Raw genomic sequence first — 25,997 nt, 5'->3', positions numbered from 1 at the left:
CTACAAATGAAAGATGACCTTTGTGGGGCCTTGATAGGGTCATCAGTGCCTGTGACACACAAAAGCGTTCAGGCCCGACCCTTTCTCTGACATTACCCCAATGTCCAGGACCTTGGCTGCAGGGAGGCTCAATCTGCTGTGCTTGGTTATTTCAGGCGGAAGAGTTTCGGGACACAGTCCACATGCTGTTGGAGTGGCTTTCTGAAGCAGAGCAAACGCTTCGTTTTCGGGGAGCACTTCCTGATGACACGGAGGCCCTGCAGTCTCTCATTGACACCCATAAGGTAATCCAGCCCCAGGGTGCAGTGACCCATGCTACCCACCAGGGTGAGGGCTGCCCCCTGCTTTTTGGGAATTTCCAACCTCACGTGCAAAGGACTGGAACCAGAATGGGTCCAGATTATTGGTTTGGCAGGAATGAAAGGGAAAGGACTAGTGGGTTTTTTGACACCTTAAACGTCATTCATTTGTTTTTACAAAAGTAATGTGTATTGGTTGTAAACAAGTGACAACAGCGTGGTATCATATAAAGAAAAATGTGGGCTGTACCACCCCCTAGAATCCTCGCCTGCACACAGCTTCATTTGCCTTTACTCACATTACCAGCGTCAGACACTGGACCTCTTACCAAGCTCTATATAGAATATATATATCCAGAATATAATGCAGTCTTGAGGGCCACGGTCTGTCCTAATAAAGTGGGAAATTAATCAGGAGATTTTGATCTGGGCTTTATATGTGGTATTCTGTTGCAGATTTTTTTTTTTTTTTCAGTATTTTTTAAATATCCATAGTGTTTTATAGTTGTCATTTGTCTAAGACTGTATTGTTTATATGCATGGAAATGAATAAAAACAGGATTTTTTTTTTTTTTTTTTTTTTTGAAGAAAAACTAAGAATAGGAAGAGGGTCATGCCTGGTGTGGGATAGGAGGTACCTTTCTGGGTCCCTATACCTTGTCATCTGTAGCAGAGAAAGTCATTTTTTAAATTTATTTGTTGATGCTTATTTATTTATTTTGAGAGAGTGAAAGCATGCTAGCGAGCATGAGTGGGAGAGCGGCAGAGAGAGAATCCCAAGCAGGCTCCACACTGTCAGTGCAGAGCCCAACACAGGACTTGATCTCACAAATTGCGAGATCATGACCTGAGCCAAAATAGAATCGGATGCTTAACCGACTGAGTCACCCAGGAGCCCTGAGAAAGTCATTCTTGTGTAAACCCTTCACCTTTTCACCTCTTTCAGAACTGGGAACAAAGTGCCAGAGACACCCAAATGCAGGCTTGAGGTCTGTGTTAACACATAGAGGAGGGAAAAATGCATTGAAATCTTTTCCCCCTCACAGGGTAAACTAACAGTGCTGCTAGAGTAGATTTCTCAAGTTTTTGTTTTCAAATCTTTTTTGTTCAAGGAGTTCATGAAGAAAGTGGAAGAAAAGCGAGTGGATGTTAACGCAGCAGTAGCAATGGGAGAAGCCATCCTGGCTGTGTGCCATCCTGATTGCATCACTACCATCAAGCACTGGATCACTATCATCCGAGCTCGCTTTGAGGAGGTGGGTTCCTGGTTGCAGAGGGGACAGCACGTGCCCCATGAAGTGGGTTTCTGGTGAGAAAATGCTACTGAGCTTTCCCCACCCACCCCCAGATAAGGACTCTTTTCACCCACCATGAATATGTCAGTAAGAATTAAGTTAGCGTTTTAGTCATGACTGTTTTCTTGGTAATGAGCAGCATTCTGAGAGAATAGCGCTGGTGTAGTGATGGTTTCAGTGATGAATTCCAGTGGACATGGTTTGGTATTTTTCCTTCCTTCCCGAGAAGTCCTGTGTTTAATAGGATATTCATACTAGATTTGCTTCCAGGAGTGCTGATTGCTCATTCCAGCTCTGTCACTAGAGTAAGAGTGAGGCCTCTGGAGTATTGGAGTGTTCTTCCCCCTTAAAGTCATTGTTAGGATCAGACGGAAGAAAAAACTTTGGAAACAAAGGATGTGCTTGACTGAGAGAGGCAATGGATTTTCTTTCTCTCCCTAGGTCCTGACGTGGGCTAAGCAGCACCAGCAGCGTCTTGAAACAGCCCTGTCAGAACTGGTGGCTAATGCCGAGCTCTTGGAAGAACTTCTGGCGTGGATCCAGTGGGCCGAGACCACCCTCATTCAGCGGGACCAGGAGCCGATCCCTCAGAACATCGACCGAGTTAAAGCCCTCATTGCTGAACATCAGGTATTGTCACCATGTCATGTGGCCGCGGTGTTTCCTGTGTTGCTCATGGAGCCCGTTTCCTTTGCCCTGTGTGTTTGTTTTTAAACGGCTGCTTATCATATTCATACAGATTTAGCAGCTTAAAACAACACACACTTACTCTCTTGCAGTTTCCATGGGGCAGGAGTCTGGGCCTGAGTTAGCTGGGTCTCCTTAGGATCTTACCAGGCCAAAATCTAGATGGCAGCCCCAGCTGCAAGTTCTCACCCAGGCTCATTCAGTTGTTGGCAAAATCTGATTCCTTGTGGTTATAGGACCAGGTCTCCATGTTCTTGCTGGCTGTCAGCCAAGAGTCACCATTAGCTCCCAGAGGCTGCCCTCAGGTCTCAGCCACCTGGCACGCTCACAGCATGGCAGCCTATGTCTTCACAGCCACCAGCAGGAGAGGGTCTCCTAGGTCCTTCTTTGATATCCTGTGTGGCATTCATTGCTCTGACTTCCTGGTTTTCCTCACTCAGCTGTGAGCTCCTTGGAGTCAGAAGCCATGTCTTATCTCTTCAGGTTTCCCATACCTGATGAAGTAAGTGCCTTGCTCAGTTGTTTCTTGAAAGGAGTGAGACAGTGTACAAAGGCATCTGTGAATTGGTCTGTCCATCATGAGCTTGGGCTTTGTGAGTGAAGTTGCCTGATTCTGTCTCAGTCCAAGAAAACTCTTTAACTCTTTTCCCTGTTTGTGTCTGACAGATGTTTATGGAGGAAATGACTCGCAAACAGCCTGATGTGGACCGGGTCACCAAGACGTACAAAAGGAAGAATATAGAGCCTGCTCACACGCCTTTCATCGAGAAATCCCGCAGCGGCAGCAGTATGTTTCTAGCCTCCTGTGTTAGGGTGTTTCCTTCCTGCTATTTGAAGATGACCACTTTCCAAGTCCCTATCAAAAAACTTCTTTTTGGGGCGCCTGGCTGGCTCAATCAGTAGAACGTGTGACTCTTGATCTCAGGGTTGTGAGTTCAAGCCCCACATTGGTTGTGGAGCCTACTTTAAAATCAAATCAAAACAAAAAACTTCCCCATTTTTTCAAAAACTGTATTTTGAAATGTATTTTAAAATGTTTTTTTGAAACTCACTTTTTGTATACCAACATGCAGTAACTGTATTCCATTTTCTTGGACTGGCATAATTTTGAAGTGGTTGAGCAGATTCTACTGCAGTGGCCTTTCCAGTGTTTTGGTCATCAGTGCTAGCTGTTTACGTTTGTCTTGTGTTAATTTAATTAAAAGATAAATCTCCTCTAGAGCCACTCCTTTTTTTGGTTGAGTTGACATTTCCTCAGTTCGCTGAGGACAGAATTGATTTGAAGATATGAAATAAGTACTTGTTGGCTGGGAGGGAAGATCAATAGTTTTGAAATGAGCAGTCCTAATACATGAATATTGCCCATATTTTTTTTCGCATTTACTGACCGGATACCATTTTAAGGGTCTCCTAAGTTAACACATATGGCACTTTCTCTCTGTGAACTGACAAAAGCAGCTTTTCTAATCTCGTAGTTATTTTTCCTTTTAGGGAAGTCCTTGAGTCAGTCCACCCCTCCTCCCATGCCAATCCTTTCACAGTCTGAAGCGAAAAACCCACGAATCAACCAGCTGTCTGCCCGCTGGCAGCAGGTGTGGCTGCTAGCACTGGAGCGGCAGCGGAAGCTGAACGATGCCTTGGATAGACTGGAAGAGGTAAGGCCCTGCCAAGCATCCTTTCCTGGAGGGAGGTGACTTAACCTTCTGAGGCCCTCTTACTATGTGTACCTTGACCTACTTCTCTAGAAGGAGAGGACAGACCAGGGTGAGCCAGTACTGTGTCCTTCAGGCCCCCTAGGAGAAAAGCTCATGGGTGAGGAGACCACTCACAACAGAGTACGTCATACATAGCACCTAGCTGTGGAAGGCAAGCAAGCAAGTGACCAGCCAGTCCATGAGGGTCTGGTCTGTGATGCGACCCTCCTCAGCACCTGGCTGTGGTCAAGAATCAGAAGCAGAACTTGGCTGAGTTACTTCCAGGTGTGCAGCTTATCACACTAACAACCATTATTGGGCCCTTTATGTAAAGGTGTAAGTTACACAATTAGGAAACAAGGGTAACTTTTACGACCTTGTGATTTCTCTGAATATTCACTAATGATGAAGAGCAAATCTATTTTGAAGTATCATTAACACCAACCTAAAAAAATCTAGTACTACACTTCCTAATTTCTAAAACAAACCTCTAATATCTTCTATATTTTTTTTATTTGTGCCTGTCAAAGCAGCTATGCCCGGAAGTGAGTGTTCTGTGTTTTTTGTTGTTATTTCTGTAGGTCAGTTGAGTTTTAAGCATATTTGGTTTTTGGCTTTTTCTTTTTTCCCTATTCCTTCCAACTTTGGAGTTTGAATGACCAGGGGGAGAACGGCTGCCCTGTCTCAGTCATTCTGAGTCTGTCTCACCAACGTAGTCCGAGCAGCTAAACCTCACCTTGCCCACTGCTCAGGCCTGCTGTCCTCTGCCAAAGCCAAATATTTCACATGGAGGTCAGACGGGCAGTTTGCCCCCTCTGGCACCATTCCAAAGAAACATGCTTGCTGCACGCACGGGTTGGATTCTTAATGCTTCCAGCCAGAACTCAAATTTTCTAATCTCAGAAAATGATGGGAAACATGAGCCTTCCGGCCCGGGCCTCAGTGTGACCACAGTTCTTTTCAAAATCACATAAGTGAGGAGTGCTAAGGACTTTTCTTCTGGGATAGAATCCATTCCCTTACATCTGAGAAGGTGATCCTTCGAAAAGTGCAAAGGGAAAGCAAGGCTGGTTCCACCCATTCTTGTTCCGCGTGCTCCATATTTTCCATGGTGGTTGTTCAGTTACCGTTCCTCTCACTGCTCCGCTATACCACAGCTCATGTAAACAATCACAGCTTTAAGTGAAGGACCCAGATTGTGCCTTCACAAAGAGCACGCGGATGTCATTGTTGATGCCCCTCCGGAAGGCCTGCATGGCTTTACTGAATGTCTGAAAGTTTTGGTATGCTCCCGGCAGATTTGAGAGCCAAAAGAATAAATCGTGTTGACACCTATGATTTCTCTCTAGTTGAAGGAATTTGCCAACTTTGACTTCGATGTCTGGAGGAAAAAGTATATGCGTTGGATGAATCACAAAAAATCTCGGGTGATGGATTTCTTCCGGCGAATTGACAAGGACCAGGACGGGAAGATAACACGTCAGGAGTTTATTGATGGCATTCTAGCATCCAGTGAGTTCACTCATACTTCCAAACATGGGTCACATCTGCATTCCTTGCACTTGGTAGAAGCAAGCGATATTCTGGCTAAAGAGTCTTTCTGAAGTTAAAGCAGTAGGGTTAGGGAGGAAGTAATGTAACTGCTTATTATTAAAATTGCCCTATCATTTTGATGGAAAGAAGAATTTCATTTTGCTGGAATAAAAAAAAAAAAGGTCTTGTTGACACAGAGTGGCAAGTAAAACCTGTTTGAGGTGTAGATTAAAGAGCCAACTTTTGTGAATGATGAGGTTCTAAGTAAAGTGTTTGAAATTCAAAATTTTTCATAATACCAGTTTCTGACATCTGTATGCAGCTTACAAAATACATGATCTCAATTATTTTTAGCAAGAGAAAGAATTGAGGCATAAAGTAGCTAGGTGACTTGCCAGGGCCACAGAGCACATCTCACAGCTGTGCAACTTTACATGGGTGGCCAAGGAAGTCCTGTCTGCAGAGGTGATATTTAAGGGAAGAGAGGCAAAGGGAACAGCAGATTCCAAACGCTGAGGTGGGCATGAACTTGGCATGTTCTAGGAATAGAAAGATTAATTTGGTTGGGCTGTCATGATCTAGGGGAGTGGTAAGAGATGAAGTTGGAAAGGTCAAGAGCAGCCAACTCGTGCAGGGCCTGGTAGGCCCTGGGTGAAGAGAGCAGATCTGACCTCTGATCCTAGAGGCAGCAGGACAGTGGGAAACCACCAGAGGTTTTTCACCTGAGGGACCTATCTGATTCACATTTTAATAAATCACCCTGGCTACTGTAAATATTCACACTTCTTTGGGAAGCAGTTTTTCAAGAGCCTAAGGTAGTTGTCTAAACAGAAAAAAAACTTCATCCTAGTCCACATTGTCACTATTCTGAAATAATCAAAGTATCCAGCAGTAGTGGAGCAGATAAGTAAATTCTCATGGTGGATGGTAGGCCTGTGGGTAGTTGTAATATCACATCTTTCAATATACCTGAAATATTGCCTTTTTTTCTTTCTTTTCTTTTTTCTTTTGAGTGGGGGAGGAGGGAGTCTATAATCAAAACACTAAAAACTTAACAGTAAGTAGTCTCTGGGTACTGTATCTTTATAACATTATATCTTCTAAGTGGGCATATATTATTTTTGAGCAAAAAGCAAGTCATAAATGTTTTTTCTTTCAAGAAGTATTTATATGTCCTCCAGCAAGCCAAGTAAGCACTGTTCTTTAAAATGTTCCAAATGTTGGGGCGCCTGGGTGGCGCAGTCGGTTAAGCGTCCGACTTCAGCCAGGTCACGATCTCGCGGTCCGTGAGTTCGAGCCCCGCGTCAGGCTCCGGGCTGATGGCTCGGAGCCTGGAGCCTGTTTCCGATTCTGTGTCTCCCTCTCTCTCTGCCCTTCCCCCGTTCATGCTCTGTCTCTCTCTGTCCCAAAAATAAATAAAAAATGTTGAAAAAAAAAAATTTAAAAAATAAAAAAAATAAAATGTTCCAAATGTGATTGCTTTTCTCCAGAGTTTCCTACCACCAAGTTAGAGATGACTGCTGTCGCTGACATTTTTGACCGAGATGGAGATGGCTACATCGATTACTATGAATTCGTGGCTGCTCTGCATCCCAACAAGGATGCTTACCGCCCAACAACCGACGCAGATAAAATTGAAGACGAGGTATGGGAAATAACTGTATTTTGAGCACATGTTTGACCATAGTGGTTGGGTGCAATGACCATATCAGCCCTGTGACTTAACTGTCACAAGATCATTATTTGGAGTCCTGTTTGGCAAATTCCCATTTGGAGGATGATTCCCCAGAGTATCTCTGGCTGTTGAGCTCTCTCTTTCAGTCTAGATGACTTTTTACTCAAATGAGTCACATCTGTGGTTCCTCCCATGTTCACAGACTTACCACACCCATTCCAGTTCACAGACACCATGTTGCCTAGAACAAGTCCTCTCTCAGTCCTGGGCATTCTATGTCAGTATCCAGGAGCATGTGGTCTTCAAATAAGGCATTTAAGGAGTAAAATGTGAAGTAGTGTTTAACACGGTGTGTACCAACCAACCTTTCTGCCTAGTTAAAAATTTTCTCCATGTTGAAAATCTCATCCATCACATTGAAAATAGCAAATTCATTAGTAACACATGGAGATCTCAGGATTTATTGATCCTAGAAAAGGAGAGGTTAGTGGGGCAGGTCTTGGGTATGGCCTGGAACACCCCAGGACTAACCTCTGGGGACTCTGAGGCTCCTAGGTTTAAATTTAAAACAGTTCATAGTTTGCTGTACTTGGTTTGATTTTGATGCATGCATATTAGCACATTTCTCTGAAGGAACTTGGAAACGTTATGACCAACAAATGTGTGACATGTATTAATTTGGAATAAAGGATAAATGCATGTATCAAAAATCTAAAATATCTAAAAGAGAACAAATAGCTTTCTGTTTACATGTAAAAATCTTTGTTTCTCTGAAGAGGAAGTCTTGTTTTACCCCTCACACTTTTCTTTTTTTGTTGTTCACAACCAATAGGTCACAAGACAAGTGGCTCAGTGCAAATGTGCAAAAAGGTTTCAGGTGGAGCAGATTGGAGAGAATAAATATCGGGTAAGGAAGAGAAAACTAGTCCTTTGTGGTAGTTGTTCCTCCTATATAGTCTTTCCAGGTGAAGGTAACCTGGCACACAGCTGACCAGATGGTCCCACCTTCCCTCTACCAATGCTTGGAGGACCAGAGCCAGTAGGACTTAAGATGTGGTCACTCTCTGTAGGTTCTAGAGGTCAGGTGTCCTGCTGGGCTAAGCTTAGTGCCCTACATAGTCCCATCTGAAAAATAGCGTCATATTTAGCTAACAGAGGCTTGTACTTGAGTTCCAGTATAGGAGACATATCGAAGTTCTCTCTTTTGCTGACCAAAGTCTTTAGGGAAATGGAGACACTTGTTCCATAAGATGAGGCAACAATTACCTGAAGACTGACGGATTACCCCAAAGTGCTGAGCATTGTGAGCCTGAGTGGCTCCCGAGCTCAGAGGTGGCTGGAGGAACTCTGTCAAGGTCCCAAAGGATGCTCTGTCTGCTCTGAGCTGATGCACTAAGGGGACGCCAGCCTCAGTAGTCTTCCCTGGAAGGCTGTGCTGAGTGTGGACGTAATTGACCATGAATGATGCTGTGTTCTAGCTTCTTTTGGGACCTGGCTTGGGGCATAGGAGGGATCTGAAACAGCACTTCTAAATATATTCAGCAGCTTGTCTGGATTCTCTGAAGTCCTAAGGAAAATCTAGGATTGGTAAAGAGGGTTCAGATTGTACAGCTTTTTGTACCGAGTTAGAAACAGGGAATCTAGGTTCCATCAGTATGTTAAAGTGTCTTCCAAGTACACCAAAACCACCCTGGGCTGCTCTTTAGCTGGCAAGTGTTGGGTGATTGTGCCTTGGATCTAGTCCAGGGCATCTAGTTAATAAAACTTTAAGCAATCTTGTGCTTGCTTATTGCTTTTTATTTTCTTGTTGTTTTTTTAATGCCTTTGAGAGACATGAATTAACAAGAGCAATAGAGTGGAAAAGTTAGGTCTTAATTAATTTGTAAAACCACGCCCCTGTGGCAGGAGCTCTCGAAGAATATGCTTGAAGACTGGTAACGTGATTGCATGATTTTTGTTCCTTAGTGTTAATTTGACAAAATGTTCTGTTTTTTTTTTTTCTTCTATTTCCTCCATCCTTTACTCTTTTGTCTATAGTTCTTCCTCGGCAATCAGGTACAGTGTGCCTTGCAACATTCTCCTCGGTGGAAATGGTCTGTGTAGCTCGTGCTGCCTGTTCTTTGCTGTGGGGAGAGGACATAATCTGAAGCATGCCTGGGTCACATCTGGTTGTCTTACCAAGTGGAGAAACTGCTAACAGGGCTGATATTGTAAAGCTGTCTTAGCAGCAGGATAGAAGTACGTTATTTTTTAAAGGAGATGAAATTTTCCATTTAAAATTAGATTGGCTAAAAATGGTATTATGCTGGACTGAGTTTGAAGTAATGTGATTCAGGGGAATTTGAAGCTGTGGTATCGATCCAACGTGCTTCTAAAAGCAACCAGGTCTTATACTTCTGTTTTGGAAATCAGAATACCAAACAGCACAGTTCTGATTTATACCAGTCTTTTGACAGTTAACACAAATTTTATAATGTACAATAAATCAAAAAAGTCTTGGGTACTTAAGTACTCCATCCATTTAAAGGCCTTATTAATATTTACTTGTATTTACATGTTTTATAATTATAAGGTGCCTGAGAACTATAGTGTAGCAGTCATGATTGGCCATAGCCTCAAGTGTGCTGATTATGTCCAGCCAGCCAAAATCTCAGGGATCAAATTAGACTTGCAAGAAAAGATTAAATGCTTTTGACTCCGCTTGGTAATTCTAACCATACAGATCTTTTGAGGGCTCTGGGGTCCTGTGCCTTCAAATGGAAGGAAGTTGCATGGGTAAAGTCTGTCTTGTGATATGAAATCAGAACCACTAAGAGTTTATTTGAGGCCTTCAGTCAATATTAGGTTCTAGGTATTGCAACAGTCATTCACTCCAATAACATTCTGGGCCAGTGGGAAGAACAGAGGATAGAAAGAAACTGGGTTTAAAATGTCATTGCATGAAAGTGCCAAGTCATACCTAAAAGTTGTACCTGTTTGCTAATAACCTGCACACACAGCCAGCGGGTCCTTGAAGTGGCAGTGACCTCCTCCTCTACTGCTCCACTGACAGTAAGGGTCAGACGAGTTAGCTCCAATATTGGAAACAGAGTCCTGGAGTTCATTTTGTGCATGAGGCACCTGAGACCCAAAGGATCCCATGCTGATAGTCACACAGCTAGTGTCAGAGCCACTGCAAGAACCCAGGTCACTGTAAGGGATTTTCCAGTGAAGAGAGGGAAACAAGTTACTGTCACCCCAAGACATTTCTGGGGCCTCTGCCTCACTGCCCAGCTTTGCCAGGTTTGCACAGCTCCCCATTTTTAGAGCTGCTATGGCCCCTTCTACTACTCTGGCCTCAACTCCCCCCCCAGCCACTTTTGCTACTGGCTTGGAACAAACCCCCCTTTTCCTTACAGCTCAGCAGAAACAAGTTAGAATCTTTCAGAGAGCACTTCAGAAAAAAAAAATGACAAAAGAGGAATGAGTCAAATGAAGTAATTCTAAGCACTGACAGATAAAGTACAGGGCACAGTACTAATAGAAGGATAAGGTACTTCTTGGAGTCCCTTCCTGACTCGCTGTGGAGAATGTAGTGGCCCTTACTTCCTCCCTCTCCTCACCAAGCCAGAGAGAACCCCGACTAGTGACTCTGGCGTCACTGCTCTTGGTTGTGGTGGGATTCTCCATTCCTCTTGCGGTGCCTCCCGTTTCTTCTGCTGGGCCAGCTGATGAGGGAGGCACCCTCAGAGGCCCAAGAGGCAGCTTCCTTCCCAGGACAGGACGTTTCTTCCCTCACATCTCTGGGCACCCGTTTCAGTGCTTTTTATATTACACCATGCTGTTGCTGTGGTCACTCTGTATAAAATCTTAACAACTGCAGATGAGAGATGTAGTCATTCGAAAATGGAGTCATTTTCAAAGTAAAGGATTGGGGAGGGGGGTAATACTTTTTCAGTCACCTTGCTGCCTATATAAACAGTGCACTTGAGCCAGTGCAGAGTAATACAGAGAATTACTGCAAATATATTAATTTTCAGGGAGGTTGGTTATGTGTCTTTCTCAAACATCCTTTCTGGCATTTTCAATTTTTATGCCTTGTTTCAAAGTTGTGGTTCTCCTTTATAAATTTAAAAATGTAAATTAACTAATTAGTCCCTTCACTCCCCCGCCCCCACCCCAACCCCAGCATTCTCCTTGAATTAAATAATTTTAGGAATGCTATTTCCCCAACCAAATGTTTGATTTTTGTTTTGGGATCTCCGCATGATTCTCTTTTGTTGCCTCTTATTTTAGGAAGAGGGTAATTTATTATGCAGTAGGAAACTCCATATGTTAACGGGGCTAAGAAATAGGGATGTTAGGTGAGGAAAGAGGAAAAAATAAATATCAGAAAGTCATACTTGTCTTAATCTCTGAAATTGATTGTTGAATACTATATAATCATGGTAGATTAAAATTTTATTTTCTTCAACTAAATTTTTTAGTAAAATTCTATAATCATTTGTTTAGCTGAAGAAACTTTTCTGCTTGGTGACCTCACAATTAGAGAATATAGAGGGCTTATTTCTGAAAACCTTGTGTGGAAAATCAGTTTTCCTTCTAAGCTCGTAATAATGATGGCTTTGCAAGGGTTTCCTTAAGGCTTGAAATAGTATTTGCTGTTCTTCATTTACCTTTTGAGCGCACTGTATTCAGAAGTTGACATATACTTTATGTCTACCATTTATGAAAGCAAACTAACGTAACAAAGAATTTTACTACTGGGTTTTAATTTGGGCAGAATGTTTAAAAGAACCGAGGTGAGCTAACATTTGTCCATCCTCTGCCCTGCCCCACAGTAGAGGCATGACTACCAAAAGCTAACTTGATCCCAAGAGAAAGACACTGGTCTTTACCTTGATATCTCAGCTGTTCCATGTTTTAAATTCTTTTGTGAAAAATGCCAAATAGTTAAAATTCTCCTGCAGACTGTCAAACTGTCATGTGTCATGTCTGAATACAGTCTGCTCGGGAAGAAAGCCTCGGCCTGCTCTAGGACACAGTCACTCATCACTGTCCCCTTGGTCCTGCAGTTCGGAGACTCTCAGCAGCTGCGGCTGGTCCGCATCCTGCGCAGCACAGTGATGGTCCGAGTTGGTGGAGGATGGATGGCCCTGGATGAATTTTTAGTGAAAAATGATCCCTGCCGAGGTAAGGAACCTTCCTGAGCATAAATTACACATTAGGTACTCCCTCACCGCTGATCTTTATCTTTCATGCTTACACAAAGTGTTGCTAGTGGGTCTGTTTGGGTTTTACTTTGTTAAGCTACCTAGATGTCACTCCACCAGCACAGACTGGAACTTGAGGGTGCCTGAGTAGACCAAGAAGAGAAAGCAGGAGAGGTGGATGCTGTCAGGGGAGACAGGTTTTGAGATACAGTAACAAGAATTAGGAATTTATTGGCATCTTCCAGTGTTTCGGTTTGAGCCGTTAAATTAACACTAGCCTGGAAAGGAGCCTAATGAAGCCTCTGAAGTTCCTGGTTAGTGCTCCTGATTCCTATGCCGGAAACTCGGGGAGGGTGTTGGGCTCCTCCCATGCAGGGAAGGACTGCATCTCCCATGGCTAGGAGAGGGGATAATGAACACCTAGCCCTCAGCGCAGATGCTTCTAAGACAGGTGATCACTGAAGCAAGACCCTGGGATGCTGAACTTGAAAGGGTGGGCATGCCAGCCCAAAGGCAAAAGAAGATGGGAAATTTCATGCGAACGATGGCAGCTGCAGCTACAGGCATGTGAGGGCTGCAACAGAGGAGAGGGGATCAGGTTCCGGTGGCGAAACCCTCTTCAGCTGCGGCCTTTCCCTTTTCCTGCTGGCCAAGCTGCATGTGGGTATACAGGAGGCTCCTCCACTGTCTGCCAGTTTGTCTTTCTTGACCAGTTTCTGCGTTTCCTGCTCTGTCTCTGTTTCTTTGTGTTTGTTTATTTTTTTATTCTAGTTCACCATCCTGGGAGTAAAATAAAGCGCTCTGATTCCAGCTCTTCGATTTCCAGTCAGTCTCCCATAGGTTGGCTTTTAAGCTTTGTCCCCCTAACCCACACCCCAGCCCACTGAGAATGGCTTTGCTTCTTAAACTGTGGTGCCTCTTGGCTCTGTGGCATCTGCTGCCTTTACGAATGCTTTGAAATAGCCAAGCCCTAGCTTTTCTAACTGTTATAAGTTGATGGAGCATAGAACCCTTCTGTTGAAACAGTACCCATGGAATTTGTTCAGAGTTTCTGTACATTTAACAAATACTTACATAGCTTTTTAGATGCCACACGCTGCTATAAGCAGTTTACATATGATAACACATTTACACGGCTATGAGGTGCAGACCAATATTGTCTCCATTTTACAGAATAGGAAATTAAAGCACAGAAAAGTTAAATAACTTACCTGAGGACAGACAAGTAATAAATGGCAGAGACAGGATTCAGTTCCAAGACAGTCTGGCTCTAAAAGTGTGTTCTCCTGATCAAGGTGCCATGTGTCTCAGAGGCTGGCATACCCACCACCTCCCCTTTGTGTGTGTGGATTGCTGGTTCGGCCTGTGTAATTAAATTGGTGAGGCATATTTATAAACCTGGTAGAAATGTTTACAGTACAGTTACATAACTTCTTTGGAAGTGATTTATAGTCCTATTTTGAAGTGTTTAGAGCTAAAGGGTGCAGTTCTCACATGAATTCAGATATGCCCATAAGTAGCTTCTTTTATTTTAACTCATTCTGCAATTACTCCAGTAAACAAAAATAATTTTAATTAATTAAAAAAAAGTTAATTTTAAAAGCACCTATTCTGATAAAAACTTGAAAGTGTTTAATCATTTTTAGAAGTTACTATGTTGCAAACTAATTTCCTCGATATAAAAGTCCTCTTTCATGGTTTTACATCAGGAGCAGGAGCAATGTATATATAGGATTTTAACCATAACTCAGTAAGACAACATTATTTTTTTTCTAAACCTATTAGTAAGATTTTGGGGGTTTTTTTGTTTGGTTCGTGTTTTTTGGGGGGGAGGGTCTTGTATGATTGGACTAAACAAATAAACAGAGGAGATACTGCATGTGACATTTTGGAATCTGGTTGCCTGTTTGCTGCCTGCTTTACTTGCTCTGTTTACAATAACTTTATGCTGATGGCCAAGGGGAACACTGCTTGCTTTGTCCTTACATTAATAGCTAAAAACTGGAACCCCAAGAAAGTTTGGGAGGGCCGTCTAGTACCTGTATTCTGTGGAAAATAGTAGCCTTTTCAGCATCCCTTGGAGAAAACAAGGTAAGGCTTTCCTCTATGCCTCTCCAGGAATGACCTCCTAGCACTCAGTAATCATCTCGATTGGGCTGATTGCAGAGTACAGAACTGCCCAGCAGTCTTAGTTATCATAACTCTACCAGTGACAGGATGAGTATTTCTAATCAAAAAATTGCACTAGGAGGTGAACACTTACGGGCTGTGGTGGATGTAAGAAGTGACTGGGGAGGGCATGAATATCACAAAGAGGAGAGTTCTTGAAGCTATCTAGGATTCTGTGAAGATTCATGTGGCTTCGAGAAGCACCACTTAGGGTAGATTTTATATTCATTTGTGTTGCATTTCCTTGGCTGTCTAGACCATAGAGAATGTTAGACTGAGGATAGAACAAAATTTATGACAGTATAATACTAACACACACAGTCATTTGTTACCTCCTGCTACATAGCTGCTTAAAAAGGTGAGTGAGAGAGGCGCCTGGGTGGCTCAGTCGGTTGAGCATGACTCTGGTTTGTGCTCATGATCTCATAGTTCGTGGATTCGAGCCCTGTGTCAGGCTCCAGGCTGGCAGTGCAGAGTCTGCTTGAGATTCTCTCTCTCCCTGCTCCTACCCCACTCACTCTTCTGTCTCTCAAAATAAATTTAAAACAAAAAGTAAGAGAGGAGCGCCTGGGTGGCTCAGTCAATTAAGCATCCAACTCTTGATTTCAGCTCAGGTCATGATCTCCTGGTCATGAGTTTGAGCCCCACCTAGGGCTCTGTGCTGACAGCGCAGAGCCTGCTTGGGATTCTCTCTCTGTCTCTCTCTGCCTCTCTCTCTGAAAAATAAACTTAAAAAAATAAAGTGAGAGAGCTCTCAAACCGCGCATTGCTTTAGCCAAACATACAGTGAAAATATTCAACTAGGTAGGTTCCCAACACTGCCAGAATTGGAGGTTTCAGTTTCTGAATTCATCCATGGCAAAGGAGATCATGATGTTTTGGATAGAGATGAAAACAGTGCCCTGCCTAAGAACAGATCTACTTTTAGGGTACTATATGTGTTTTTGAGCACTAGACAAATTAGTTCCTCCAAATAAGTGGAGATCTAGAACACTTCATTCATGAAGATTTAAAAGACAATTTGGCTTAGAACTGATTGTTTTCCTTTTCTTTTTATTGTTGTAAAATATACATAACAAATTTACCATCTTAACTATTTTCGAAGCGTTCAACAGCATTAAGTACATTCACACTGTTGTGCTACCATCACACATCCACAGAGCTCTTTTTATCTTGTAAAACTGAACTTCCATATCCATTAAACAGGAGCTAAGAACTCAATTGTGACTGGCCATCCTGTTCTAGCCAACATCATGTGGCCAGCCTAAGTCCCTTAGAAAATGGTGGCCCCTTTGGTGTTGAAAAACTAGAATGGTTGCCTTCGGGCCCTGGTCTCCAACATGTGATCTTCAAAAAATTACAGTCAAGTGTTTTTGGAAAACATCAGCTTAAAGCTAAGGCAGGTTTCTTTACTGTAGGTCTCCCTAGAGCTCACAAAATGCTAATCTCATTAAGGCTCTTCCAAAGGGGGAAGGTGTTTATTGAGTTCTTTTTGTAGGAACCCTCTCAGAAAACCTTAGTTTGGGAAATTCTGCTGTAAACAATGGAAGACCATGGAATGATTTTGAGCCATTTAGAGTTATCAGGTTTTTATTTAGAAATTCAGTTCTAGGGGATGAGATGAGAAATGAGACCAGTTGGAAGCCTGTTATATCCCGTGCATGGTGGAGGAGATAGCCCATGATCCACATAAGTGTAAGGAGGTTTGGGGGTGTGGGAATGCACTGGGGATTTGAGGAGCTTTAGAGGATAGAATCAGGAGGCCAAACTGCCATCAGGAAGGAGAGACCTACACTACCCCCCTGGTTTCTGGCTCTGATCATGTCTAATCAGTCATTGGGTATAAGATTCTGTGATCCAGCAAAGGGTCTGCGCACGGGACACGTTTGGAGTCAGGCACAACTGTATGATGGCAATGAGGTGTCAGGTCGGTGAGCTCATCGCCACCGGGTTCAAAAGCTAAGAGGGAGAACAGGACTACAGACAGAAGCAGGGGACATCAGTGTTTGATAATGGGCGGGAAGGAGGAAAAGCAGGAGAGAGAGTGTCCTGGGAGCCAAGGGAAGAGAGTATTTCAAGACAAGAGCAGTTATCCCCCCACATGGAAATTACAACAGCAGAGAGGTGTTTTTACTTGCCAGATTATTAGATTTTTATCTGTACATGTATATGTGTGCACATGTGAATAACAGCATTAGCCAGAAGGAAGTAATTTCAGTATACTCCTGCATTATTTTGGAGAGTGTATGTTGGTATAAAATTTGGGAGATCAGTTGAGAAGTATCAAAAATCTTGTGTGCATCCTTTCTCCCCAGAAAATGCACTTAACAGAAATTTATCCTAAGGAAATCATCATCGATATGCACAAAAACCTTTTACGAGTAGTTTGTCACGACATTGTATATGATGTTTAAGAAATTGTAAGCAAATTAGAAATATAACTAGTAGGGTTGGTTAAATAAATTGATGTCCATATGATGAAATAAGGCCATGCAGCTAGTTGAAATTATGCAAGACCTGTCAAGCATGGAGGAATGCTCCTGATGTTTTTGTATTAAATTATATATGTACACATACACAGTTGTGCACAGGAATAAAGACACACCATCATTGTAAGTGATGTCCCTTAGGTTGTAAGATGAAGGAATTTTTATTCTCGTTGTACTTTTCTGTATATTTCAACCTTTGTACAGTTTAAAGCTATCAGTAATAACTTGGCAGAGTGATTTAGGTGCTGTGGTGGGGACGGGAGCCTGAGTGAGGTAAGGGACGAGTGGAGAACCGCTAGTGTAGATGAGGATGTGAGGAGCGTGGGGCGGGGAGAGAGCTCAGGTGGAGACGTGGCTTCTAGTCCCAGCTCTACCACGGCTCTCCTTGACCTCAGCCTTGTGAGTGCTTCAGTTCCTTTGTCTGTGACAGGGATGCTAACAGGTCCCTGGTGACAGTCAAGTGCCCTACTGCATGTGATCACATTCTGTAAATTGTGCAGTGCACGAGCAACATGATATCATATCATTACATTTTAAGTGTAATGCTGTGGTGCTCACCTGAGGTCCTGCTTCAGAGTCTTCCTCTTGTATCACTCTGTTGTTTTTGTCTGGGGGAGCCGGTGCACAAGTAAACTGTTAAATGTTTACTAGGTTTAAATTACATGACTGAAGTTCTGTACAGCTCAGGGACATAAGCATTTCTTTTGGGGTGAATCCTCAGCTAAGTAATGATTTTTATTCATCACTATTATCTTAGTGCCTTTGTTGTGTGTCCACTGTTATGCTGGGCACTTCAGCAAACACAAAATAAAGAAATGTAAGTCCTGAACCCACAGTTATTAGTGATGAGAAGTCTTACTGAAGTTCCCATGTTAGTGCTGAAGGAAATTCTCTTGGAGAATCTTTAGTGTAGACACAGGGGAAAACACTGAAGTCCAGAAAATGCATGAGTAGAGAACCCAAGGACAAGGAATGAGCCTTGAGGGGCACATGCTGTTGGGGCCTGAGGAGGAAGGAAACAGCGTTCATAGGCCATCGAGACAATGGGATCAGCCGGAGGAAACTGAGGCCCAGGGCAGGAAGACCTGGTTGGTAGCTGAGCCTAGATTGTAACTCAGGTTTTGATACCCACATTGGCCCTTTTAACCTGACGCTTTGATATGTTATGTCAGCATAATATATTGAGAAGAATTTGATCTAGGAATTTGGTACTACGCTGCTTGGACACCCATGAAACCTGATTTAAAATCTCATTGTACCAAAATTCCTCAGTTCCCTTGAAGACCTGCAGGTTTGGGCAGAAGAGGGGGGTGGGCACAGGTACCTCAAATCTGCTAAACCCAATGGTTCCTGGCCAGAGTGAAAAATCTTACTAGAAAAGAATGACAAACATTTTGTTTATAACAGTTCTTTTCCCAAGTTTCACCAGAGGTCCTGTTGTTCAGATCTATCTAGCGTATTCTAAAAAGTGAGCAGTTTAGGATAGATGAAGGAGGGAGGAAGTTATTACAGGATAAACCCTTTTGGTGAGAAATAATCTAAGGACATATTCCAGAGGAATTATTTCTTTTAAATTAGCAGTGTCTTTCACATTTAACATTTACATTGGTCATCCTTGGAATCCTCTGACTGAATCCAAATTTTAAGTTCTGGTTATACAGCTCCAGAAAGCCATGGGACAGCACCTGTTGACCTTCAGAGCAGTTTCCAGATCGCCTCCCACCTGACATTCCTGCCACTCACCATTGTCCCTTAAGCTTCTTGTCGCTTTCAGTTTTTGATCTCACATTTCTCACTGGCAAGTTTTGTGCATGGTCTCAATCTTTCTCTCTCTCCTCCCACATGTTTACTTCTTAATGATTTTATCCCAGTCTTTTTACCATCCTGAGTTCCTGGACCGCTTCCCTGGGGATTGTTAGCAACTGAATTCAAATAAGAGTCTGGACAATGTTGATTGCAATGATCTGTTTTTCTCCACTGTCCTGCAAAAATCTGAGCAAAAAGTACACATGTACTATGAGAGAGAAAAGAGGGGTTTTGATCTAATGTCAGAGGTTTGTGCACTGCTGCATCCGCTTTCTTTGACCCGTTACGGTGTGCTTACCCCAGGGGACAGTGACATGGCAAGATCATTACCACAGAATGAAATGCTACCTCTTATATAAAATTCTTTATCATGGCAAACCAATGAGGCTTATTACTTCATTGCTATGGGTAAGAATCATGACAGACTGACAGATCATGAATTTATTTTAAAAGAATCCACAGATAGTACTAAATCTATAACTTAATAGCTGTTATCATGGGGTCAAGCAGCTGTATGACCATCAAAGACACATTTTTTTTTTTTTTTTTAAGATTAACTGACATTGTATGTGTGTGTTTGTTCCTTTTTAGCACGAGGTAGAACTAACATCGAGCTTAGAGAGAAATTCATCCTGCCTGAGGGGGCATCCCAGGGAATGACCCCTTTCCGATCACGGGGTCGAAGGTCCAAACCATCTTCGCGGGCTGCCTCCCCCACCCGCTCCAGCTCCAGTGCTAGTCAGAGTAACCACAGCTGTACATCCATGCCGTCTTCTCCAGCCACCCCAGCCAGTGGTACCAAGGTATGTACTGACACTGACCTCTCTTATGGTCTTTGTCCCTGTTCCCATATTTACAGAAGTTTGGTGTTAAGTGTAGCCTCTGAACGCCTCCAGCCAGGAGAGGAACATGAAGATACACTGACCAAGCTCTACCTAGACCAGTCTCTCCAGGCCACAATAGAGAACAGGACCTTTAAGATTTTACTTTGAAGGACATTATTAAAATATGAACTCAGATCGTTAAGTCAGAAACACTTCTTTCCACATAATCTCCCATCCAGAATTACTAATTTTGGAAATCCAGGCACTCTCTGTGCAGCTGAAGCCAGCGAATAAATTTGGTTGTTTTGATGGGTTACTTATGAAGTATGCTGTTGCCTTTCTGCCTGGTCCCTTTTATCCTGTTAAACTGATGCACGTTTTGTTTTGTTTTCTGTTTCTTTAAAATTCAGTGTCTTCTATTTATTTTTTGTGTTCCCAATTTGCTTCCTTTCTGTTCCATTTTCAATTGTTCCCATCCTTCCCTTTGGATTTCCGTTTCGCAGACTCCACTTCAGTTCCCTCGCTGTTATGACAAACCCTGGTTGGTAAACAGTAAAGCTGGCACCCCTGTCAGGGACAGCCATTATCCTGACCTCCAGCTGCCCAGCCCCGAGGTAGAGTATGGTTTTGCTGACTAAGGACACGGTCACGACGAGGCCCTCGCTAATGCCAAGAACTGGATCGGCTCCTCTTCCTGACACAAGTCCATGCTCTTTTCCATCTGTGTGGTGCTTGCTCTCACAGCCGATTCATCTAGTCAAGTGCTTTTCAGGGGTTTCTAACTCGGATTCACCAAAATTAGAGATAAACAAGAGATGCCTAAAACTGGATTAACAACTTGCTGCCAGTGTTTAGAATGATGTTTTTCCAGGGTGATGAACAATTGTCATTCCTGGTGATATGTTGATGGATATTATTTATAAAACTCGGGCCTCTCGGAGTCTCCAAACCTCAGATACACAGACGAGTTATGAACACTTGAAATTCAACTACGGTGCATGTTCAGCAGTGTTCTATCTTTGCTAGAACAGAAGAGTGGCTGGCGTCCCCTGCCCTGAGCCACGTCCTCAGGGTGGTTGATACTGCCAAACTGGTGTGAGGGGCGGGTGCTGCCTTCTTCAGCCAAACACCGCATCAGCAAACACTGCTCCAAGGCTCAGATTTTAACTTCTGAATTTAAGTCACACGGATGTGTGACTAGTGGCCTAGTCACTTGGGTGTCTGAAGCCTTGATTTGAATACACATGCTGGCAGTTAAGCATGTTTGAGTGCAGTCATTAAAATGCCCAAAGCATTTGTGGAAGAGCAGTGTTTCAGAAACAAAACATGGGCTAGTGGCTTGTCTGATAGCGGGAAAATTTGCATTCTAGCTCCTGCTGGGAAATACTGGTTCCTTGTGCCTCAAAAGATAGCATTGCCTTCAGTCATGCAAAGCTTCAGCCTCAGAAGGCGAAGGCGGGAGATGTAAGAAGCCAGTGCCTGTGAATGGGCTGCTGCTTTGGGATTCATCCGCTCTGACCTAAAGCTCCAGTTCAGAAATCTTTCTGGTTTAGAACATGATCTGGGGACCTCCTGCCACCAAAACCCCAGGACTCTACCTGCTTATCTTGCTTTCCTTCTTCCTTAATGGCTCCAGTTTCATGAAAGTCTCAAAAGTTGTAAAATTTTAAATGTATTTATGAAGTACAAAATGCTCACAGGATTCTAATAGATCAGCCTTTTTATTTCATCTTAAGGTTTTACCTTTTGCTCATTTCGAGGTTTCATCTTTCCTTACCTGTGGGTATTTTCTACAGGCCACATCCCGACGTGGACTCCAGCCCAGGGCCTCCAGGGCTGCGGTCTCGCCAGCGGCATGCTCACGAGCAGTAGCTTCTGAAACTGGTGCTCCTCCTCCTGTGTGGGCCAGGAGCGTTTGCGCTTGACTGTTAATCACTTTCTGTCGCTTTTGCTTTTTTTCCCTAAATTAAATATGAGAAACACAGTGAAAACAGGTTGCTTTACTCTTCCATTTGTATGAACATCTTAAAGGTCCTGGAAAACAGTTTACACAATTTATTTCAAAGAAAAATTAGAATAGTGTTATGGTATGAGTGATATTTAAAACAGACTTAAAAATTCTTAATCAGGACTTCCAAATTAAGTCTACTACTGTCTTAAAAAAAAAACAAAACAAAACACTCAAATGGGAAATGTTTCTCCTGCTGGTAGCAGTAGTAATAACGTGTATCTGTCCAGCTCTTTTTCCATTAGGAAGTGCTTCTACACATGATTTATTCATTCGGCAAGTTTTTATTGAGCCCCTCTTCTGTGCCAGACACTGTTTTAGGTGCTGAGGATGTGACCGTGAACAAAGTCCCTGCTTTCATGGAGCTTACACTTTAATACAGGCGAGACAAACCACAAACAAGGATATCTATTGTATGTCAGGTGGTAATAAGTGATATGCCAGAAAATAAAGCAGAGGAAGAAAACAAAGTTAGAGTGTCACTCTAGTAGTAAGGCAAGACCTCTCTGATGGGTCATTCAGCCAAGCCGCCCAAAAGAAACAAGGGAGTGAGCCACACAGAAACAGGGTGGGAGGAACAGTGAGGAGACCATGGTGGCTCAGTGGATTGAAAAAGAAAGAGTGTGCTTATCTGCAGTTTTTCCAGTGAGAGAAATGGACTGAAAGATCTTGGTTTGACTGAAGTTCCTGCACCCATCCAGTGAGAGAGGTTGGAGTGATATTGGCATCTTCATATGAAATATTTAGAGCTAGAACGCATATTTGAAATTTCTAGCCCCAACACTTCGACACTCAGGATTATTTGGATTTTTTTTGGCCATTTCTGGTGGAAATTTGTCAGTAACTTTCTAGTAGAAATATAGAAGACATTATGAAATTTTGAATTGGAACATAAGACCTTTTCTGGGGTGGAATCCTCAAACTATATGACCTAGGACACTTTCAAAAATCTTTGTTTTCCTGGACTTTTAATTTGCTTTTCAATCAGTTAGGTGTAAGGAGGCTTAAATAGACCTTTTCAGATTGAATTTCAAAAATTTCACCTAGTAAGTAGAACTTGTTGAAAATTTTTTTTAAGGTTATTCCATCAACAGGGAGCAAGCTGAAACGACCAACCCCAGCCCTTCACTCTAGCCGCACATCCCTCGCTGGTGATACCAGCAATAGTTCTTCCCCAGCCTCCACAGGTGCCAGAACGAATCGAGCAGGTAAGTGCCTGCCCCCATCCACGTGCACTGGGGTGAAAGGGGAAGGGGAGTGGCCAGGCTAAGAACTGGGGGACAGCAGCCTCTGGGTGGTGCTTCACTGCTCCCCAAGGAAAGCAGATAATGAGAGCAGCACACAGATGTGATGTCCAAAGAGAGACCTGCAGATTTTCTGCTGCTCTTTCCTTTCCCTCCTGCCACTGTAGCTGCCTGCAGCCATGACTTCTGAGAGCAGATGTGTCCACAGCTAAAGCCAGGCCCCTGTTCTTGACCAGAAATGACTGTATTTGAGAGAATCTAAAAGGCAGGAGGGACCTCCTGAAGTGGGCTTTTCCTCAGAAGGCCACCCAGTGTTGGGGCTGGCAGTTGGCTAGTAATTTTTCCAACATTCTGCATTTATTATAGCCACTGGCAAGCAGAGAACATCAAGGAAAGATCGCATCTGTTCACCTGTTGATATTCCCCATGCAAGTCCGGGAATTGGCCTCATTTCTGGCTTTCTGTTTGCCTGCCCGACCCCCCACCCCTGCTAGCAGGCTCTCCTCTATGCCCAGGTGACTGAGCAGCCCCACTCGGCACTACTCTGTGGTCAGCACACGAGGTCACTGTGCTGAGAGAAGCTGCTGTCTAATCCTTAGGAGGCAAGCTTCTCAAGCAGAATCACAAAGCCCGAAAAGGTTTCACTGCCTGCTGTGTAGATGAAAAGATGGGGTCCAGAAAGGCTCTGATCTGCCCAACATCACACAGCATATCTGGTGGTATTTACATCAGAGCCCTAGCCTCTGGTCGCTTGTCCTCACCACCCCCCATGTTGTCTCTATTAAGTCTGCTGCTTTATTCTCAAATTCCAGACCCTAAAAAATCAGCCAGTCGCCCTGGGAGTCGGGCCGGGAGTCGGGCCGGGAGTCGGGCCAGTAGCCGGCGAGGAAGCGATGCCTCTGACTTTGACCTTTTAGAGACACAGTCTGCTTGTTCAGATACTTCGGAGAGCAGTGCTGCAGGAGGCCAGGGCAGCTCCAGAAGAGGGCTAAACAAGCCTTCCAAAATCCCGACCATGTCTAAGAAGACCACCACTGCCTCCCCCAGGACTCCGGGTCCCAAGCGATAACACTGTACAAGCACCCCCAAGCCTCTATCCACTTTGAAGCCTGCTCCGTACATTGGGTGTATATTTATTCTGAACAGGAGAAGTTATATTGTTAAAAGTGTAAAAGAATAATTGTGTTATGAAGCTGCCTTATTTTTTTTCTTTTTGTAAGTTACTATTTTCATGTGAATATTTATGTAGATAAAATTCGCCTCCTGGTAACCCTGTAATGGATGGGGCCCAGAAATGAAATATTTGAGAAAAACAAGTGAAAAGGTCAAGATGAGAATGTGTATTAAAAAAAAAAAAAAATGCCTCTAAATAGGGTTTCTGCGCGGTGCAGGGTTGTAAACCTGCTTTATCTTTTAGGATTATTCCTAAATGCATCTTCTTTATAAACTTGACTTGCTGTCTCAGCAAGATAAATTATATTAAAAAAATAATAAGAATCCTGCAGTGTTTAAGGAACTCTTTTTTTGTAAATCACAGACACCTCAATTAGCAAGAACTGAGGGGAGGGCACTTCTAATTGCTTTTTCCAATGTTTTTAATGCTGTGTGATTTTAGCTGAGGAGAGGGAATCTCCTCTAGGTAATGTTTGCACATGATCAGCAGAAGGAGTTCATCGCAATACTCTGAATCCTGTTTCAGTACTGGGTGTTTAAAGGACAATAGCTGCTAGAATTCAGGGGTAAATGTGACTGTTCCGAAGATGTCAGAACATTGGGGTTTTTAAGAGTCCTGGTTTGTAACTTTCTATTCAACCCAGCCACCAATAACTCCTGTGCTCACCAGGACCCAGGCCCTTGGCAAGGGGACACTCCTTGGTGGCACTGTGAATTACAGATTTGTTTATCTGCATTTTTCCTATTTATTTAAATGGTCGATCAACTTCCCACAAACTGAGGAATGAATTCCACGAGCTTATTCTGAAAATGTGGACATAAGACAAACATTTGCTCGTCCTTTAAAGGAGTTCACCAGCACACTTGTTATCAAGTCCCGTTTGCTTCCGTCTTTTTTTGTGCGTAATAAAGTCAACTGACCAAGTGACCATGAAGAGGGGCTGTCTGGGGCTCCCGTTTTTTAGCTGCTGTTCCTCTTCAGCTCCGACCATGTTGCTGTGTAATTATCTCAATTGGTTTTAATTGAGGCAGAAACTGAAGCTCTACCAATGAACTGTTTAAAAACAAGACACTTTTGTATTAAAATTGCTTGCAGTAACAAATTTGTATTTCCTGATTTTCTTCTCAACTATTATATATAACATGTTACTCTGGGTATGATTGTGTTTTAGATACTTAAATGCATTATTCAGATCAAAACATCTTGGTGGATAAATTAAGGAGCTCATTAACAGATTTTTTTTTTCCTGTTTATTTCATCCTTGTTAATTTTAACAAAGCAACAAAGAAATAATCAGACTATTGTTAATGTAAATCTGTAGGGTATCTGCTCCACTTAGGTGATTACACAAATAGCAATATGGAAGAAAACTTCTGTAGTAGAAATCAACCAAGAGATCCTGGGTTTGAGAGGATGGGGCTGATTTCCCACAGTATGCTGAGATATCTGGTTAAATGACAGAATTTCAGAAGTGGATGCCAAATTGGTCACCAAATCTAGCTCCTTTCTTTTGCAGATGGAGACACCGGGGTGGGAAAGAGGGTTATTTGCCTGAGATCACAGAATTAATAAATGGCAAAAAATGGACCTTGAATCAAATCCTTGATTCCCTACTCAAGTCTCGCATTTCAGTTTCCTCCAGCCCCTATTTGGCTTTATAATAATTAGAACAGCCAAATATTAATTCTAACAGAAGGAATTAGGCTAAGAAGTAAAGAAGACAAGAGGTAGGTAAAGGGTTCAAACTCAGGCTACCAGTGTTTCTGACCATTAGGCCATACTCCTCATGTGATCAGGAATTTGGTGAGATGCATAGGTGTTTGCCAAAGCTGTTTGAGGCCAGATATCTGGATTAAAAACAATCCATCCTAATGGATTCTGAAGGAAGTGCTTATCTGTTCCCCTGGA

The 25,997-nt window shown here is 43.0% G+C and overlaps 1 protein-coding gene across 31 annotated transcripts in view; it reads left to right on the top strand.

Moving 5' to 3' along the window:
• The window catches only part of MACF1 (microtubule actin crosslinking factor 1), a 335,119-nt gene extending 309,928 nt beyond the window's left edge, over nt 1-25,191 (top strand). For 16 of the 31 annotated variants that reach the window (XM_058717965.1, XM_058717958.1, XM_058717957.1 and 13 more), the window contains 15 exons: nt 156-284; nt 1,412-1,555; nt 2,036-2,224; nt 2,948-3,068; nt 3,773-3,936; nt 5,325-5,487; nt 6,999-7,153; nt 8,016-8,090; nt 9,221-9,238; nt 12,238-12,355; nt 13,147-13,215; nt 19,431-19,642; nt 20,167-20,277; nt 22,750-22,879; nt 23,728-25,191. In XM_058717965.1, the coding sequence (XP_058573948.1) occupies nt 156-284; nt 1,412-1,555; nt 2,036-2,224; nt 2,948-3,068; nt 3,773-3,936; nt 5,325-5,487; nt 6,999-7,153; nt 8,016-8,090; nt 9,221-9,238; nt 12,238-12,355; nt 13,147-13,215; nt 19,431-19,642; nt 20,167-20,277; nt 22,750-22,879; nt 23,728-23,984 (2,055 nt within the window). In that variant the 3' untranslated portion in view covers nt 23,985-25,191. The remainder of the gene's footprint in view (nt 1-155; nt 285-1,411; nt 1,556-2,035; nt 2,225-2,947; nt 3,069-3,772; nt 3,937-5,324; nt 5,488-6,998; nt 7,154-8,015; nt 8,091-9,220; nt 9,239-12,237; nt 12,356-13,146; nt 13,216-19,430; nt 19,643-20,166; nt 20,278-22,749; nt 22,880-23,727) is intronic. The other 15 variants (XM_058717972.1, XM_058717974.1, XM_058717973.1 and 12 more) reach the window with 7 other exon arrangements.
• Nucleotides 25,192-25,997: the final 806 nt, after the last annotated feature.

Source organism: Neofelis nebulosa, chromosome 2, assembly GCF_028018385.1.
Source record: "Neofelis nebulosa isolate mNeoNeb1 chromosome 2, mNeoNeb1.pri, whole genome shotgun sequence".
Classification (NCBI taxonomy): domain Eukaryota; kingdom Metazoa; phylum Chordata; class Mammalia; order Carnivora; family Felidae; genus Neofelis; species Neofelis nebulosa.
This window is presented reverse-complemented; position numbering and strand designations above follow the sequence as displayed.